Source organism: Tachysurus fulvidraco, chromosome 20, assembly GCF_022655615.1.
Source record: "Tachysurus fulvidraco isolate hzauxx_2018 chromosome 20, HZAU_PFXX_2.0, whole genome shotgun sequence".
NCBI classification, from domain to species: domain Eukaryota; kingdom Metazoa; phylum Chordata; class Actinopteri; order Siluriformes; family Bagridae; genus Tachysurus; species Tachysurus fulvidraco.
In genome coordinates, this window is record NC_062537.1 from 10689122 (window position 1) to 10704400 (window position 15279).

At 36.5% G+C, this 15279-nt stretch overlaps 1 protein-coding gene across 1 annotated transcript in view; it reads left to right on the forward strand.

The window, feature by feature from the left end:
• The first annotated feature begins 443 nt into the window (after positions 1-443).
• Positions 444-15279, forward strand: part of opcml (opioid binding protein/cell adhesion molecule-like) — a 220098-nt gene continuing 205262 nt past the window's right edge. Inside the window, exon 1 of the mRNA XM_027160887.2 lies at positions 444-718. Coding sequence (XP_027016688.1) covers positions 658-718 — 61 coding nt within the window. The 5' untranslated portion in view covers positions 444-657. The remainder of the gene's footprint in view (positions 719-15279) is intronic.

Here is a 15279-nt window from a genome sequence, read left to right on the forward strand (position 1 = left end):
TCGAGTCACAAGGTCACCTTGCAGTTTTGTGGCTCACAATGATGCCCGTCACAACAATGTGACAGCAATGTCCTGGCAAGCATCCAGTCTATTTGCAACACCTGAATGAGGCCAAGCTTGTGTGTGGATGTTTACACACACACACACACACACACACACACACACACACACACACACACACACACACACACACACACACACACACACACACACACACACCTTGTGATGAGTGTTCCAGTAATGTAGTTTGTGTGTCTACATACTGACAGCATGCTATATTGTGCTTATGGTCAGTGTTTTTATTGCTCTGTCTCCTGTAGATTTATCCCATCCAGCTTTGCTATATTGAGTTGGGTACCTTTAATGGACAGACACTTCATCCAATAAGAGATGAATGGGGCGGGGCTTATGTTGAACTCTCCTCGAGCTCTGCTCCTTTACAAATAATCAATGGGCACTCAGTCACTTCGCCCCTGTAAGTTGCGCTGGATTTCAAACCAAGCTCTACTCTTTACCCAATGCGCTCCACACGGAGAACACAGATTAGTTTTGTAGTAATTGCACTGTAAGAGCGTCGGGAGCGAACGGAGCTTCTGTGTGACAGAAGAAAAAGAAATCAGAGAAGCATTCTCGTCAGAGTCAGAGTCAGTTTGAAGAATGTTCAACCCGGTGGGCTGCGTGCTCGCGGCGTGGCTGCTCGCGCTCATCGTGTATCCAGGTAACGGACACGCGACCAAAGCTTGTAGCCACTTTATAGAGTTTAAGTTACGACTGCATGATGCTGCTCTTGTTGATTGTTTAAATCCGTTTTGAAACATTTGGGTATTATAAAATGGTATTTCTACAAAATGTCTTACTGAGATGAGAAGATATCTTAGCTGAGTATGACCTATGGTTTGACTTGTGGGAGTACATTATGATTATCAAGTATACTACTACTACTATTACTATATCTGCTATCAGTACTAGTTAAGATGTACTACTACTATTACTATATCTGCTATCAGTACTAGTTAAGTTACTACTACTATTCTTACTATAGATGCTATCAGTACTAGTTAAATGTTGCTATACTACAATATCTTCTATCAGTACTAGTTAAGATGTTAATATTACTACTATTAGTATAGCTGCTATCAGTACTAGTTAAAATTTAACTACTACTACAATTCATACTATATCTGCTATCAGTACTAGTTAAGATGTTACTATTAATATCAATATAGGTGCTACCAGTACTAGTTAAGATGTTACTACTACTACTACTATTACTATATCTGCTATCAGTACTAGTTAAGATGTTACTGCTACAATTATTACTATATCTGGTATCAGTACTAGTTAAGATGTTACTACTACTACTACTACTACTACTATATCTGCTATCAGTAGTAGTTAAGATGTTACTACTACTACTACTATTATTACTATAGTCGCTATCAGTACTAGTTAAATGTTGCTACTTCTACAATTACTATATATTCTATCAGTACTAGTTAAGATGTTAATACTACTACTATTACTATAGCTGCTATCATACTAGTTAAGATGTTACTACTACTCATACTATAGCTGCTATTGGTGCTAGTTAAGATGTTACTACTACTCATATTATATCTGCTATCAGTACTAGTTAAAATGTTACTACTACTACTTTTACTATTAACATTACAATAGCTTCTATGAATAGTAGCAAAACTGTTATTAATTCCGCTATTACTACTACTACCATACATTAGTACTGCCACTACTAGTACTACAGCTGCTACAAATACTACTGCTGTTGCAGCTAACAGAACAAATACAATATAATAGTAAGAAGAATAAGAATAAGAGGAAGAGATATAAAAATATAAATAATACAATAAATTAGGCTGACATGATTACTTATACTTACCTAGTAGGACTACTTCTGCTAATAATAAATGTGTATTAATCTTGATATTATTATTATTATTATTATTATTATTATTATTATTATTATTATTATTATTATTATTATTATTTAGAAGTAGCTGAACTTTGCATGTAGTGTCAAAGGTATGTTTTTAACCAATATAATTATTTACTTAATGCACTTGCAGTGAAACACTCTCATACTAAACTGCACCCTCCTTTTCTGGATGTACCACTAGCAGTGTATATATTTTACTTAGCAATCTGCAAACACAGCTTAAAGCTTCTAACAAATCACTCTAAAAAAAAGTGATATGTCCATGGTTCCAGGTGACAAATACATATAAAAAATACAAAAGATAAGGGTACCACTTCAGTGATGACGAAAGGTACAGTTTACAGTTTGCGAGTGTACAGAGCAATGTGAAATTTGCTGATGCGTGTAGACGAGAGCAGCTGCCGAGAACACAGCAGAGGAGGCGAGGGACGGCTGATCCCTCATTCATGCCTGGGTTAAAGTGGAGTGTCAGAGAATTAACCTAGAAAAGACTTAAGAGCTGGGGCTTTTCTGCATGGTGCACCAAATTGGATAGATGTAACAAATAAGGCTCTTTATATGTTGGGCATTTGAAGGCTATTAAACTTAACAGATTTGGTGTTTTTTTAGTGCTTCATTTTGAAATGAATGATCCACTGAACTATATTTGTGAATTAACAAAAAATAATAGGTTTATTAATAGGATCATTTGCTGCTTTTTAAGAGGAATTCTTGAAGGTAATGTGTGATATTTCTTTATTTTTTTATTTTTTTATTCCCTTGAAAAATGAAATACAGCAAGACATTTATATAAAATACTGATATTAGTATGTACAATATCAAACACTTTAAAACCACAAAAAAAGCTAAATATTACATAGTCATCCATGCATTTAGTGCAACATACATACTGATTTTCATAAAACTTTTGCCAGTTGATGTCAGTCTTTTTAAACACTTCACATTTTAGTTTATTAAAATGCTTTATAAAAAAGTTCAATAGTTTACACTTTCCTGATTTTTTTTGTCAGCTTCAAACAGATGAACATGTTGACAAAAGAGTGTGTATTCAGAGTTTCTACACTCAAGCAGACAGAGAGGTCTGGCTCATATCTCATGGCTCCCATCTGTGCATCAGTGCACGTACTGAGGGTGTGTATAGAAACCATATTCACTTTAAAGTTGGGGTTCATGCGGTTTGTGTTTGTATTTCAACTGACTCATGATGTTCTTGGGCAATTCTTGGGATGTAGGGATGCAAATTCAAGTTTTCAAACAATACCATAGGATTTAAATTCTTAAGGTAACGACTTGATATTTAACAATTCTGCTGTGTTTGCTATAATATGATACAATTAATTTATGAAGCAATGGTTTGATATTTGAAGATAGCACAGAATCTGATGCAATGTGCAGTTTGATTTAGCCTCTGATTCATATGTGACCAACTTGGTTCAGATTCTTTGGTAGGCCTATGAATGATGATACAGAGTCAGACTCTTTTACATATCAGCGTTAAGGACAAAAATACTTTTTTAAATATTATCGATTGATGACTAGTTACACTATATCGCTAAAAATATGTGGACACCTGACCATCACACTCATATGTGGTTCTTCTTCAAACTTTTACCACAAAGTTGGAAGCACAGAGTTGTATAGGATGTAATTGTATACTGTAGCATTACAATACGAACCTGTTCAAGCAATGCCTCGTGCACTGAGTGTGGCCCATGAAAAATACATTTGGTTACAAAAGCATATGTGGTTGTGATGGATAAGAAACCTAATCCATAATTGATTGTACAGTATTTGGTGTATGATTGCTGCCTTTATTTATCTAAAGATTTACCTTATAAATTCATGCATCATGGGGGCACGGTGGCTTAGTGGTTAGCACGTTCGCCTCACACCTCCAGGGTTGGGGGTTCGATTCCCGCCTCAGCCTTGTGTGTGTGGAGTTTGCATGTTCTCACCGTGCCTCGGGGGTTTCCTCCGGGTACTCCGGTTTCCTCCAACGGCCCAAAGACATGCATGGTAGGTTGATAGGCATCTCTGGAAAATTGTCCGTAGTGTGTGATTGTGTGAGTGAGATTGTGCCTCGATGCCTGATGACGCCTGAGATAGGCACACGCTCCCCGTGACCCGAGAAGTTTGGATAAGCGATAGAGAATGAATGAATGAATGAATGAATGAATGAATGAATGAATTCATGCATCATCTAATGATTCCTCCCTACTACATTCTCATTTGAATGGAAAGGACAGCATAGTTCCTCACTAGCTATGTCTGTCAAACCTCTGCAAGGACACATGGGAGAATTGGATTGTCTGACATTTGCATTGAAATCCCAGCCAAGCCTGAACTTTAAAACTCTTCTGAAAATTATTAGCTTATTAGCTTCCCTCCAGGGTCTTTTGGGCTAATTGAAATAGCTATGTCATTTTATTTGGTAAATACTCTATGTTGGCGATATTTTGTCACTATTAAAAAGTCTGATCTTACTGATCACTGTAATAATTAGTACTGATTGAATTATCTTCTGCCTGAGATGTCTGCCAGTGTGTAGGTATACGTGGGCTTCTGACATTTAAGGAATTAGCAAAAGCAAATACAGCATGCATGAAGGATTATTGGAGCAGTTTGAGCAGTTTTTAGGAAAACTCTGAGACATTCCGGAAATATGAATGACATCAAGTACTTTATCCTCATGTGTTTGTTCAGCATTTCATGTTATTGATTGCTTTTACAGGTTTTAGAGCACTGATATTGGTAAGCATACACTTCCACACATCTGTGACATTAGTTGTAAATGTTCTGAGTGATTTATTATGGTCGATGGGTTCAGGCTTCTAGAAATCAATGTTCTGCTCCCTCAGCTTTCTGTGACATAATGAGTCTGGAAACAACGCTGGTTCTCCAGTGCAGATAAAGCTTTGCATAATGAGGGTGTAAATATGAAGCATGCCATGTGAAATGTAATTGCATACAGCATCATAAGACCCTTATAACACATAAAACAGCTTTTTTTATATACAGTATTAAGTTTGGAGTGTCTGTTGGATTTACTTCCTGTTGTGGCACTGGATTACAAGGTTAAACTGATGTTTATAACTTATTATTTCTTAAGGAATTCAAATATTGTGTAATATTTCTTCACAGCTTCTAAAACTGTCAAACTTTCCTTATTTCCCCGTTAATGGATTAATTTATCAAACTGACGGCTAAAGGACCTGTTAGCACAATTGCAGGTTGTTTCTGTTCACTGATCTGAACGGTTTACACTGTGGCCTCTTTTCTCATTTATTATAAACAGCCAAATCTATCAGATTTGGGATATTTTCTTTGACGATTTCTCTATGTTTGTCTCTGTGTTTATATAAGCACTGAGTTTTGAAAAGGTCATCGCAGAGTGAGTAAGCATCATATTTAACACTCGTTCTACCTTATGTAAAAACTTGTTGCTGTAAGGAAAATTCAGTTTAGCTTGTAGTTGTGCTGGATTTCCTATGAATAAACTCATTAACTTTTTATACCATGTTGATTCAACAAGATTCAAGTAAAATATGTGAGGTTACATTCTCCTTGGATGTTTGCATGCTTTGAGTGCCTTTACTCCCCGATGATTCTGTGCCATCAGCCTGTCCAATAAAATAATCATATTATTATGACCTTGCCAGAGGTGCTGAGTGTGCCCTGACACACTCATCTCCAGTTCACTCAATCTTTCCCTCTTTCATTGCTGCACGTGCGTGTATGTTTTAAGGAGCAGATGCACGTTTGTGGCAAATCGGTCAGCTCAGCAAAAATGCTGCTTCGCTGCACCGAGCAGTGGCAGAAAAAATAAAAGCAAATAGCTTTGTACTGTCTCCATTTTTATTACAGTTAGCTAAGCATTTGCTCATTCACCATGGCCAAGATGAAGGCCAAAGGGGAGGAAGAGGGGTGCCAAAAAGCCTGAGCTGCAGATGCCAGGCCCATATGCCATCATGAGGGCATGTGCCCTTGAAGAGCTGACTGTTTTGTTGAGCAGGGTCATTTGGTACCAAGGCTGTAGACTGGAGATGCAAAGGTCTCTTAATCAGGCAGAAATTTCAGATGAATTATGGTCATTAGCATAGCCTTTTAATTATGTTATTTGGGCACATCCAGTTTGTCACAAATGGGCTCATCTGTGTAAATGTATGTGCGTTACCAACATGACTTATGATTATCATCCAGTTGGAGCAGTAATGTTTTACCATTAATAGATCATTAATAGACTGCGTTTTAACTCACTGTTATGTATTTTATGCTTCATGGTAATACTTTTATTTTATTTTATTTTATAATCAAAATATTATATTTATATACTTATAATAATGTGTAGCGATTTTGGCTCGCCAAGCAAGGCAAATATTTATGAGTAATTATAACACGTTATAGTGACTAAATATTTTAACCTAAGTTGAAATTAGCGTTACACTTATTTGGTCTGTTCGTCCGGTGAACAGTCCGTGTAACCTTTATTAATTCTATGAAGGAGGTATCTTCCCGGCCAAGAAAGGTTCACTCCCCCTTTTACTTTATACCGTAATTTAAATTAAATTAACTTAATAGAGCATGTAGTTCAGACCAGATGTTGCAGGTACCTTAATTTTGTGAGCGATACTCAGAGACAATCACTTGTGGCACAAAAATATGGCATTTAATGAATGAGACAAACACAACATAAAACTAACTACAAAAGAAAATAGGGAAAACGAAGATGAAAATAAAATAACACAGAATAAATTAAAATTGGGGAAAGGGAGGAAGAGACTGGAAAGAAGAAATTAGAGAAAGTAAGGAAAGGAATGGAAATCGTCACCGGAAACTTGAATTCACCTCAAGACACAGTACAAGGTTCATACTTAAAATACGCATCTAAATTGGTTGGTAAAGGAAACGGTTACTTGCATTGGCTTACTGCACAAGAGTCTGGATGCAACAAAGAAATTTCTGAAGAGTCAGTTAGGACGGGGTCAGATGTTCTTCCAAGTTCTCCTGAAGATCAGAGCAGTTGTTGTTCTTGGAAGTGAAGCTTGCTGGAACGTCTTTGAAGGAAGATGGAGTCGTCTCCAAGCTGTTCCGAAAGTCTGACCACGGATTGGTGGTGTTTGTGACAATTTAAAGGTTATACTTTAAATACTTACCAATACTACGGCCAAGATTTCGGAAAACTCCCTTTGTTTCAGGTGTCTGTGGGCATGGTTTAGCTATCAAACTTTTAGATGACTTTAAAGTTTTATCCAAGGTGTATTAAGACAGTATGGCACCTTTTGTGCTCAAATAAAATACACCATTGTTTGAAAAACGAGTAACCGATAATTTTGTGGTCATTTGGATACTAAACATGAAGGGTAATGACGGTATAAAGGCAGCAGTACATTACATACACAGATCAGTAATCGAAGGGTAACTGATGTTAATACGATATTATGTTCTTATAAAGGCAAAGAAACAAAAATGAAACACAAAACAAAATGCACTTTCATTAGGGAAGTAATATAAGAAGAAAACGATAGCTTCGTATACATTCTGACATCAGACCTTAAATTGGCATACACCATTAGAACAGGTATACATTAACATGCCATGATCAGTAATTAGAGTATAACTGATGTTAAATACAATGTTGTTTTCTGACACATGAATAAAATACACCCTTGTCAGGAAAGTAAGGAGCAAATAATTTTAAGTCAGGCAAGCCTTAACAGAAGAAACACATTACAACAGGGTTATAAGAATAAGAATCTTAGAGTATCTTACCTACTTGTTTTATTAGTTAAAGGAATGTCTCATTGTGTTGTGTGTGTGTGTGCTGGTTGAGGGCCCCTATGAGTTCAATCAAAGAAGCCGCATGGGGTTATCTGGTCTTTGTGTAGGCTCCAGTCATTCTGGAGCCAGTTGTGTTTGTGTGTGTAAAACTGGGTTGCTCATCGGTTGATTGAAGATTAGATGCTGAAGTTTAGGGTGCCTAGGACCTGGAATCTAAATGACCTGTACCAGACGCTACAAATGCTTTCAAATTAGTATACACACTAATTATTAGCCCATCACGAACCAACAATACAAACCCAGATAAAAATACAAATACATTATTTGGATTGAATGGGTAATGTGTCCTAAAGGGAGATTAAATAAGAGAAGCATAATTATTATTTTAGGCAGTTTACTAGAAAGGTTCACAGTACATCCCGTTCAGACTAGAAGTGCAATTCAGGACTGTTGCCCTACAGGGTGCAATGAAATAGTTATGTAAGTGAGCAATCAGAGGAGGCATGTGGGCACAATGAAGGCAGTTACTGCATCCTTAGTAACTGCCTGCTCATGGTTATGGTGGTTTAAATTAGGAGTTTGAGAACTAGAACCAACTTAACATCACAGGTTGGTACAAACAGAAATAAAAACTGCATTAGCAGGGTTAAAAAACAAAGTCCGGATTTCACACACCATGCTGACAGTGATACCATTCCTACTTTTTTTTTTACAGTTTAGGCCATGTCCATTTTATGTCAGGTTTACAGATACAGATATTTGGAGCTCAAAATGGAAATGCAGATGCAGATGGTTAAACTCCATATACTGTGCAACTTACTAAAGTGCTATCATTGTTATCTTGTGAATTAGTATATTGACTTGAAGCATTAGTTAAAAAATGTATGCGCCATGTCGGTCAACACAAAAATTTGAGTAACTTTAAGTTATTTGCATGATGTTAGAACTATGGGTGTGATGTTGCTTTCATAAGATCCTGGTCCATTTGAGTACACAGTCAGGACTGTTTTATAGGATACAGTAATAAGATTCATTGTTAAGGCCTAATTTTAGATTTTAGAAAGCATTAGTCTTTATTCACTTAAGAGTGAATAAAGACTAATGCTTTCTAAAATCTAAAATTAGGCCTTAACAATGAATCTTATTACTGTTGATTTTAATTAATTAATATGATTTTAATTAATTAATAATTATAATTATTAATTAATTATTATTATTGGTAATTAATACCATGGGTTAACAACATTATAATTAATTAGTGCTATTATTAATTATTATTTATGTATGATACCATTGACTTTATATGCTTGATGATTAATGCATGCATTAAGTAATCAGAATGAAAGCTTAAGTTACATATTAATATATGTTTATTTATTGACCTTATGATGACAGCTCTAGATTTTTGTATTGCTTTGTGTAGGTTACTTGTATACGGTTCCATTAATGGTTTTTCTCCACTGAGTCAGTCTGTCTTTCTGACCCATTTTGGCCATACTTTATTTATTTTCTTGCCACTATAACAAAATGTCATAAGTTTCTCTCATTTTAGTCCTGTGAAAGCATTTAATAATTCACAAAATATGGTATGTCACTTGAATGACAAGTTGATGTAACAATCATTTTAAATTCATTGAATTAAAGACAAGCTCTATCCACTCATAATGTAATCTTGTTAAAAAACAACAATGGTTCTAAGGAGCATATCTGAACTCCTATTTCCTCCCTTTTCTGTGCTTCAGAGACAAATCATAACAGGATCTGTTAAAAGAGGAGAAAGGGAGGTCAGCTCGAGCACAGTGAGCGAACCCAGCTGAGCCTTTATTTCTTCAGCTGTCATTTTGCATTTGAGTTTTGTGGCTCCTGGGCTTTCATTCAGAGCTTTGGCACAGACAACCACTGTGATTGGGGGGAAAACATTTTTGCAGGACACTTTTCCCAGGGACAGTCTACACAAAGCTTTTATCATCCTCCCAAAAAGAAACTTGTTCCAGTGGCCAATTTCATGGGCATTGAGCCAGTACGACGCCTTTGTTAAGGTTTAGTTTTTAAAAATCACTGAATAACAGGAGAACACTTCAGACTGAAGTGTTATATATGATATGTCAATGTTGATATGACAATGTAATGAATACTGTCATCTCTCAGGCCTTGTAGTCATTTGTCAAAGATTTGTCAACTAAATAAATAAAATCAGTTCCTTTTTTAAAGAATAAAATGCAAAGTGGCATGATTAGGTGATGCAGCTCAGCATGAAACAGAGATAAATTTATCACCCTTAGCTAAATTATTTTATGAAGTTGATTATTTTCTCTGAAAATGTTAACCCTTTATTTTATACTAAAACTTGTCACGCTGTTTAAGCATTTATAGCTGCTGTGCCGTGTTCATGATAAGTCAATTCCTGTTATATTTACATGTTACTATAAACATCTGATTCTTTACTTCCTCTCTCTCTTGAAGTTAATAAGACAGCAAAAATATTGCTTGCCTCCATATTGGATTCTCCAATGGAGAGAAGACGTGCTGGCTGTTACAAAGTGCTGACACTTGAGACTCTTTCCATAAATGTTAAATAAACATCTTCTTGCAGTAAGTTTTACCTTCGTATCAACAATAGTTTTTTTCTATGTTAAATAATAACATGCTGTTTGAACTGGTTATTCTCAGGCTTGATTTTTCGTACATTTTGTTACTGCGCATTCAGTTTTTCTGGGAGGTTTGCATTTACGAGTTGGGAAGTCATAATGATTATGCAAAGTGCATTCAAGTTACTTTATTTGGAGCACGATGTAGATGTTCCTTTTCTTATACAAAAATTCATTTCACTACAAAAATTAAAGCAAGATTTTTTTAAATGAAGAACAAATAATGCACATTAGGCATGCTTTGATTTTTTATGTTTTTATTTATGTTTAAGTCTGAAGCTGTTAAATTTATCGTTGCACATTATATTGTAACTGTACAGTGGTACTGTATTTTGTGTAGCTTAAATATACAAAGCAATCAGTGCATTATTGCAAATCAGTTTTTTTTTAATATTTCAATAAAGTGCTTACTACATATATTAAACACATAATAACTAATAATAACTAAGTAATTATTTATAAACTTATTAATAGTAACTGTAAGCTGCTTCTTAGACAAATAGTCGTTCAATTATCCGTCAACTACAGATGCTGCATCCATCAATTTCACTGTGTTTTTCACCACTATTGTTAAAGCTATGCCGTTACAGAAAATGAATCAGTATCTTCAGAACTGAAAATTCACAGAATACATAGTTGTGTAATGATATCCAACAGATATGATTTACTGTGATCTACCACTTGCTTCAGTTGTGTAAACATGGCATGTTTCCCAGAGCTGGTTTTAATGCATATACAGTAGTTTAAGACCATTTTATATTATCATCCAATACTATGGGAGGTTTTTAGCTACACATTGATTGTGCTTACAACCTTTAGTGTTTTGCATGACAGCAGACAGCCTGGTATTGGTGATGAGATAATCGAAGAACGGGCTATTCTCACCGGCCTGTTCAGCATGCTGTGATGAAGCCGTGGAAGCCTCTCCATCTCAGACGGATGCTATTTCAGCTGTAAATTGGAGCATGAATGGCCTTGATTTTCTTCACAAACTACTCAATCTGCACAGCCATCTCACTTTCTAAATGTCCACTCAGAGAAGAATGTGCTTCCCCGTCTGCTAGATTAGGGCTGTCCAGACACTCAGAGCTCTCTGAGTGTTTTTGACATGCAGCATCAGTTCAATGAGGAAACAAATGCATGTCTGCCTAACACGTTTTATGTCACACTTTAAATGGTGAGCTGCTGGATGATGGCAGCTTTATATGTAGCTACAGAAGTCCTATTTTTGAAATGGTGTAGATCATTTTAATATTCCTACTTATTGAGAAATATAAATGCAGTATGTAGAAAATAAATAAATAAATGAATATATTCACATGTAGGGTTTTTAAAAAAAAAAAAAATACACATGCGCTGAGCAGTGGTTTCTCCTACTTTTCCTCACCTACAGTACATACACACACGTATGCATACACAGACCAAGACCTTCATGTGATGGTTGTATCATACATTAGAATGGGTTTGAAGATTAAATAAAGACTTCACTGTAAAATTTCTCTGAGCCTGTGCCCAAAGTAGCCTCATATCACTGATCTTATGTGAAAAAGAGGAACTCAATGTAATCTTCTGCTGTTTGTGGTACAGGATCTACTTTAAGGTAAAGAATGTTGTGTATTCTAAGTTGCTGTTCTCCTTACCACAGTTGCATTAAGTTACTGTAAACTTCCTTAAGCCAGTCTGGCCATTCTCCTCTGACCGCTCTCATCCACAAGACATTTCCATCCACAGAAATGCAGCTACATGGATCAGCAGTTTCTGAAATATTCAAGCCAGTCTGCCTGGCTCCAAAAAGCATGCCAAAATCAAAATCATTGAGATGCAATTTTTTCCATATACGGATGTTTGATGTGAACATTAACTGAAGCTCTTGACCTGTATCTGCATGATTTTATGCATTGCACTGCTGCCACATGATTAGCTGGCTGGATGAGTACAGACATTTTCCAGAGAAATGGGACGTTACAATCGTCTCTCACCAGCTGAAAAGAAAAGTTTCTTTTTCAGTAGGAGGTGAAACCAGAAGATAGAATATTTAGCATAATTTCACTGCCTTTGTCGAATTCCCAAAATCTGATCAGAAGTTGTTGCTTTATTTATTTACTTTGATTTATTTATTTAACAACTGCTCTAACCACTTAAATAAACAAGTTTATGTTAATGCACTTGTTCCGTTTATTTTAAGATTACTGATGTATTACTGAATACTGATTATTCTAGTATTTTTATTTAACAAAGAAAAAACTCATAATTTTTGAAACGTTGTATTATTATTATTTTTTTGTCTGATTAAGAGCGAGAAGTAAAGAGAGGATGACGAGGAAACGACTGTTTAAAGCCGTTATAACATAAATGATATCAGGAATTAATCTTTCTTGTGGGACTCCCACAAGTCCAATAAAATGTAACTATCAACAGTTGACAGGTTGTTTATTAATAAATAAAACACTCATTTTTACACACACAAACATCATTCCTCACCGAGTTATATTCCTTACATATATAGTTTTAAATCCGTATATTTGTAGCATTGAAAACCATAGCACTGCCTGTGTCCTATGTCATAACTGTAATAGTTTCCTTAGTGACCTGCTGTGTAGGAGACGTTAACCGCACCACAACTTTGTCAGCACTGTCAGGACACGATTGATTGATTATATTGGGCGGAGTCCAAGACAAAGGGATCTTTTACAAGCGATCTACAGCTGAATTGGCTCTAAGCCAGCTACTCGTAGAAAGAAACTTAAAGCTCTGAAGAAAAGTAGCCAGTCAAGAGGCTCACGCAGACATGTGCATTTGTGTACTTTGTCCTTCACATTTAATTCAAGAAAGAAAGGTGATTGCCATTTTGAAGTTAGATATGTAGGATGAAGTTAGATATGTATCCTAGGATAACCCTAGGATTTCAAAGACATAGCAAAGATGGTGCTAAAATCCCAGGGACTTATCAGGTAGTAACCTCATGTAATAACCGTGCCTTGAAAAGTCCAGACCTACATCCTTCATTCTCAAAACTAAATTAATATTATGTTATATATTATAACATTCATTAATAGGAATGTTATGCTTTAATCTCTTTCTGAGAAAAGACCCCAGGTGGTCCAGTGGCAGGATCCCGCTCTCATTGCCATGGCTCCGGCTCGATTCATGTTAAGGACGCTAACCCAGCCACTGAATTCTGTAGTTAATTCTCAGTGCTGGTCCCGAACCTGGATAAAAATGGTGTGGTTGTGTCAGGAAGGGCATCTGGTGTAAAACCTGTGCCAAATCTAATATGTGGACCACGTGATCTGCTGTGGCGACCCGAACAGGGAGCAGCCGGAGGAAGAAAAAAAATCACTATCTGAGAAAACCATTCTTTTTTAGAGAATTGCCTCTCTGCTTTTTGTTTTTTCTTCCATGAAACTACAGATGTTATACAAGATAAAATATGTCAGTTTGTCAATGTGGACAGTTATTTTTCTGTCTGCCATATAAATTTCCAGGGAAAAAAACATGAAGTGTCTTCTTGTCTGGTGTGTGAGCTGCAGTTGGGTGTATACATTTTTTTTTTTTTTTAAAAGTGGCTATTCGATGCCTCGAGCTACAGAATAGGACCAGTCCAGACAAGGTCACCTTGGTAAACTTTTGAGCCTTTTTTTTTTTTTTTGGAGAAAGCTAACCAGTGCAGAAATCAACTATGGCATGGATAACCAGGAACTGTTAGCAATCAAAGCAACCTTAGAGGAATGGACGCATTGGCTGGATGGAGCTAAACACCCATTTCAAGAAACACCCAGGTTCCAAAAATAATAAAGCAGATGCCCTGTCACATTGCCATGATCCCTAGCACCACCCTCCGACACCCTAACCGATATTGCCCCCATCAGCAATTATACCTTTCATACAATGGGATCCTCCAGCATGTCCTACAGAGGACTCCACTGAACCACGTTACTCGTCCAAGAAGCCTTTTGCGTGGCCCACTCTGGTGCAAGACTTGTGGGACTTTGTGAAAGCATGCGCAATTGTGTGCTCAAACCAGAACACCCAGTCAACTGTCTGCAGACCTACTGGAACCTCTGCCCAAACCACAACGCCTATGGTGTCACCTGGCTGTGGAATTCCTCACCGACCTTCCGAACTCTCAAGAATACACAATGATCTTGGTCATCGTAGATTGGTTTTCTAAAGCCTGTAGATTCATACACATAAAAATCTTACCCACAGCCATGGAAATAGCCCAAACACTTTTCCACCACATTTTTAGTTTTCGGCGTTCCTGAAGGACATTGGGTCAGATTGGGACGTACTGTACAGTTCACCTCTTGGGGGTGTTGGGAGCATTTTGCCGATGTCTGGACGTCAACATCAGCCTGACTTCAGGCTACCATTTCCAGTCCATCAGTCTACGTTATTGTACCGTGTAAGATACTGTATATGCACTGGTTTAAGTGGCCATAACTAAAGAGCAAGCTCATCTTAAGGTTTTAACTTCACCTAAAGTCAAATTTGTTTGTATTGTCATGGCCTCCATATACACAAATTCAGTCAAACAAAAAACATTGCCTTGAGGTCTTTGGTGCAGCAAACATGAAGAGAGAAGGCCACGATATTGCTATAGAATATACAAATAGACTAGAAATAGTGCTGTATAGCACTACAGTATATAACACAGGATATTAGGGAAAACTAGACAATACACATTAAATACAATAAACAGCCTGACCAAATCTGGAAGAAAAAAAAATCCATAGATGTTAAAGACTTTACAGCAGTGAATATTTATAGCATCTGTCAAACTCAAGGAATTGAGAATAGATCAGCTGCACTGGGCAATTTAATTCAGTCTCTGCATTAGGTTTGGCTCCTAGTTGCTTGCAATGCATCATTTCCTGCACTATTCATCCCAAATTGCAC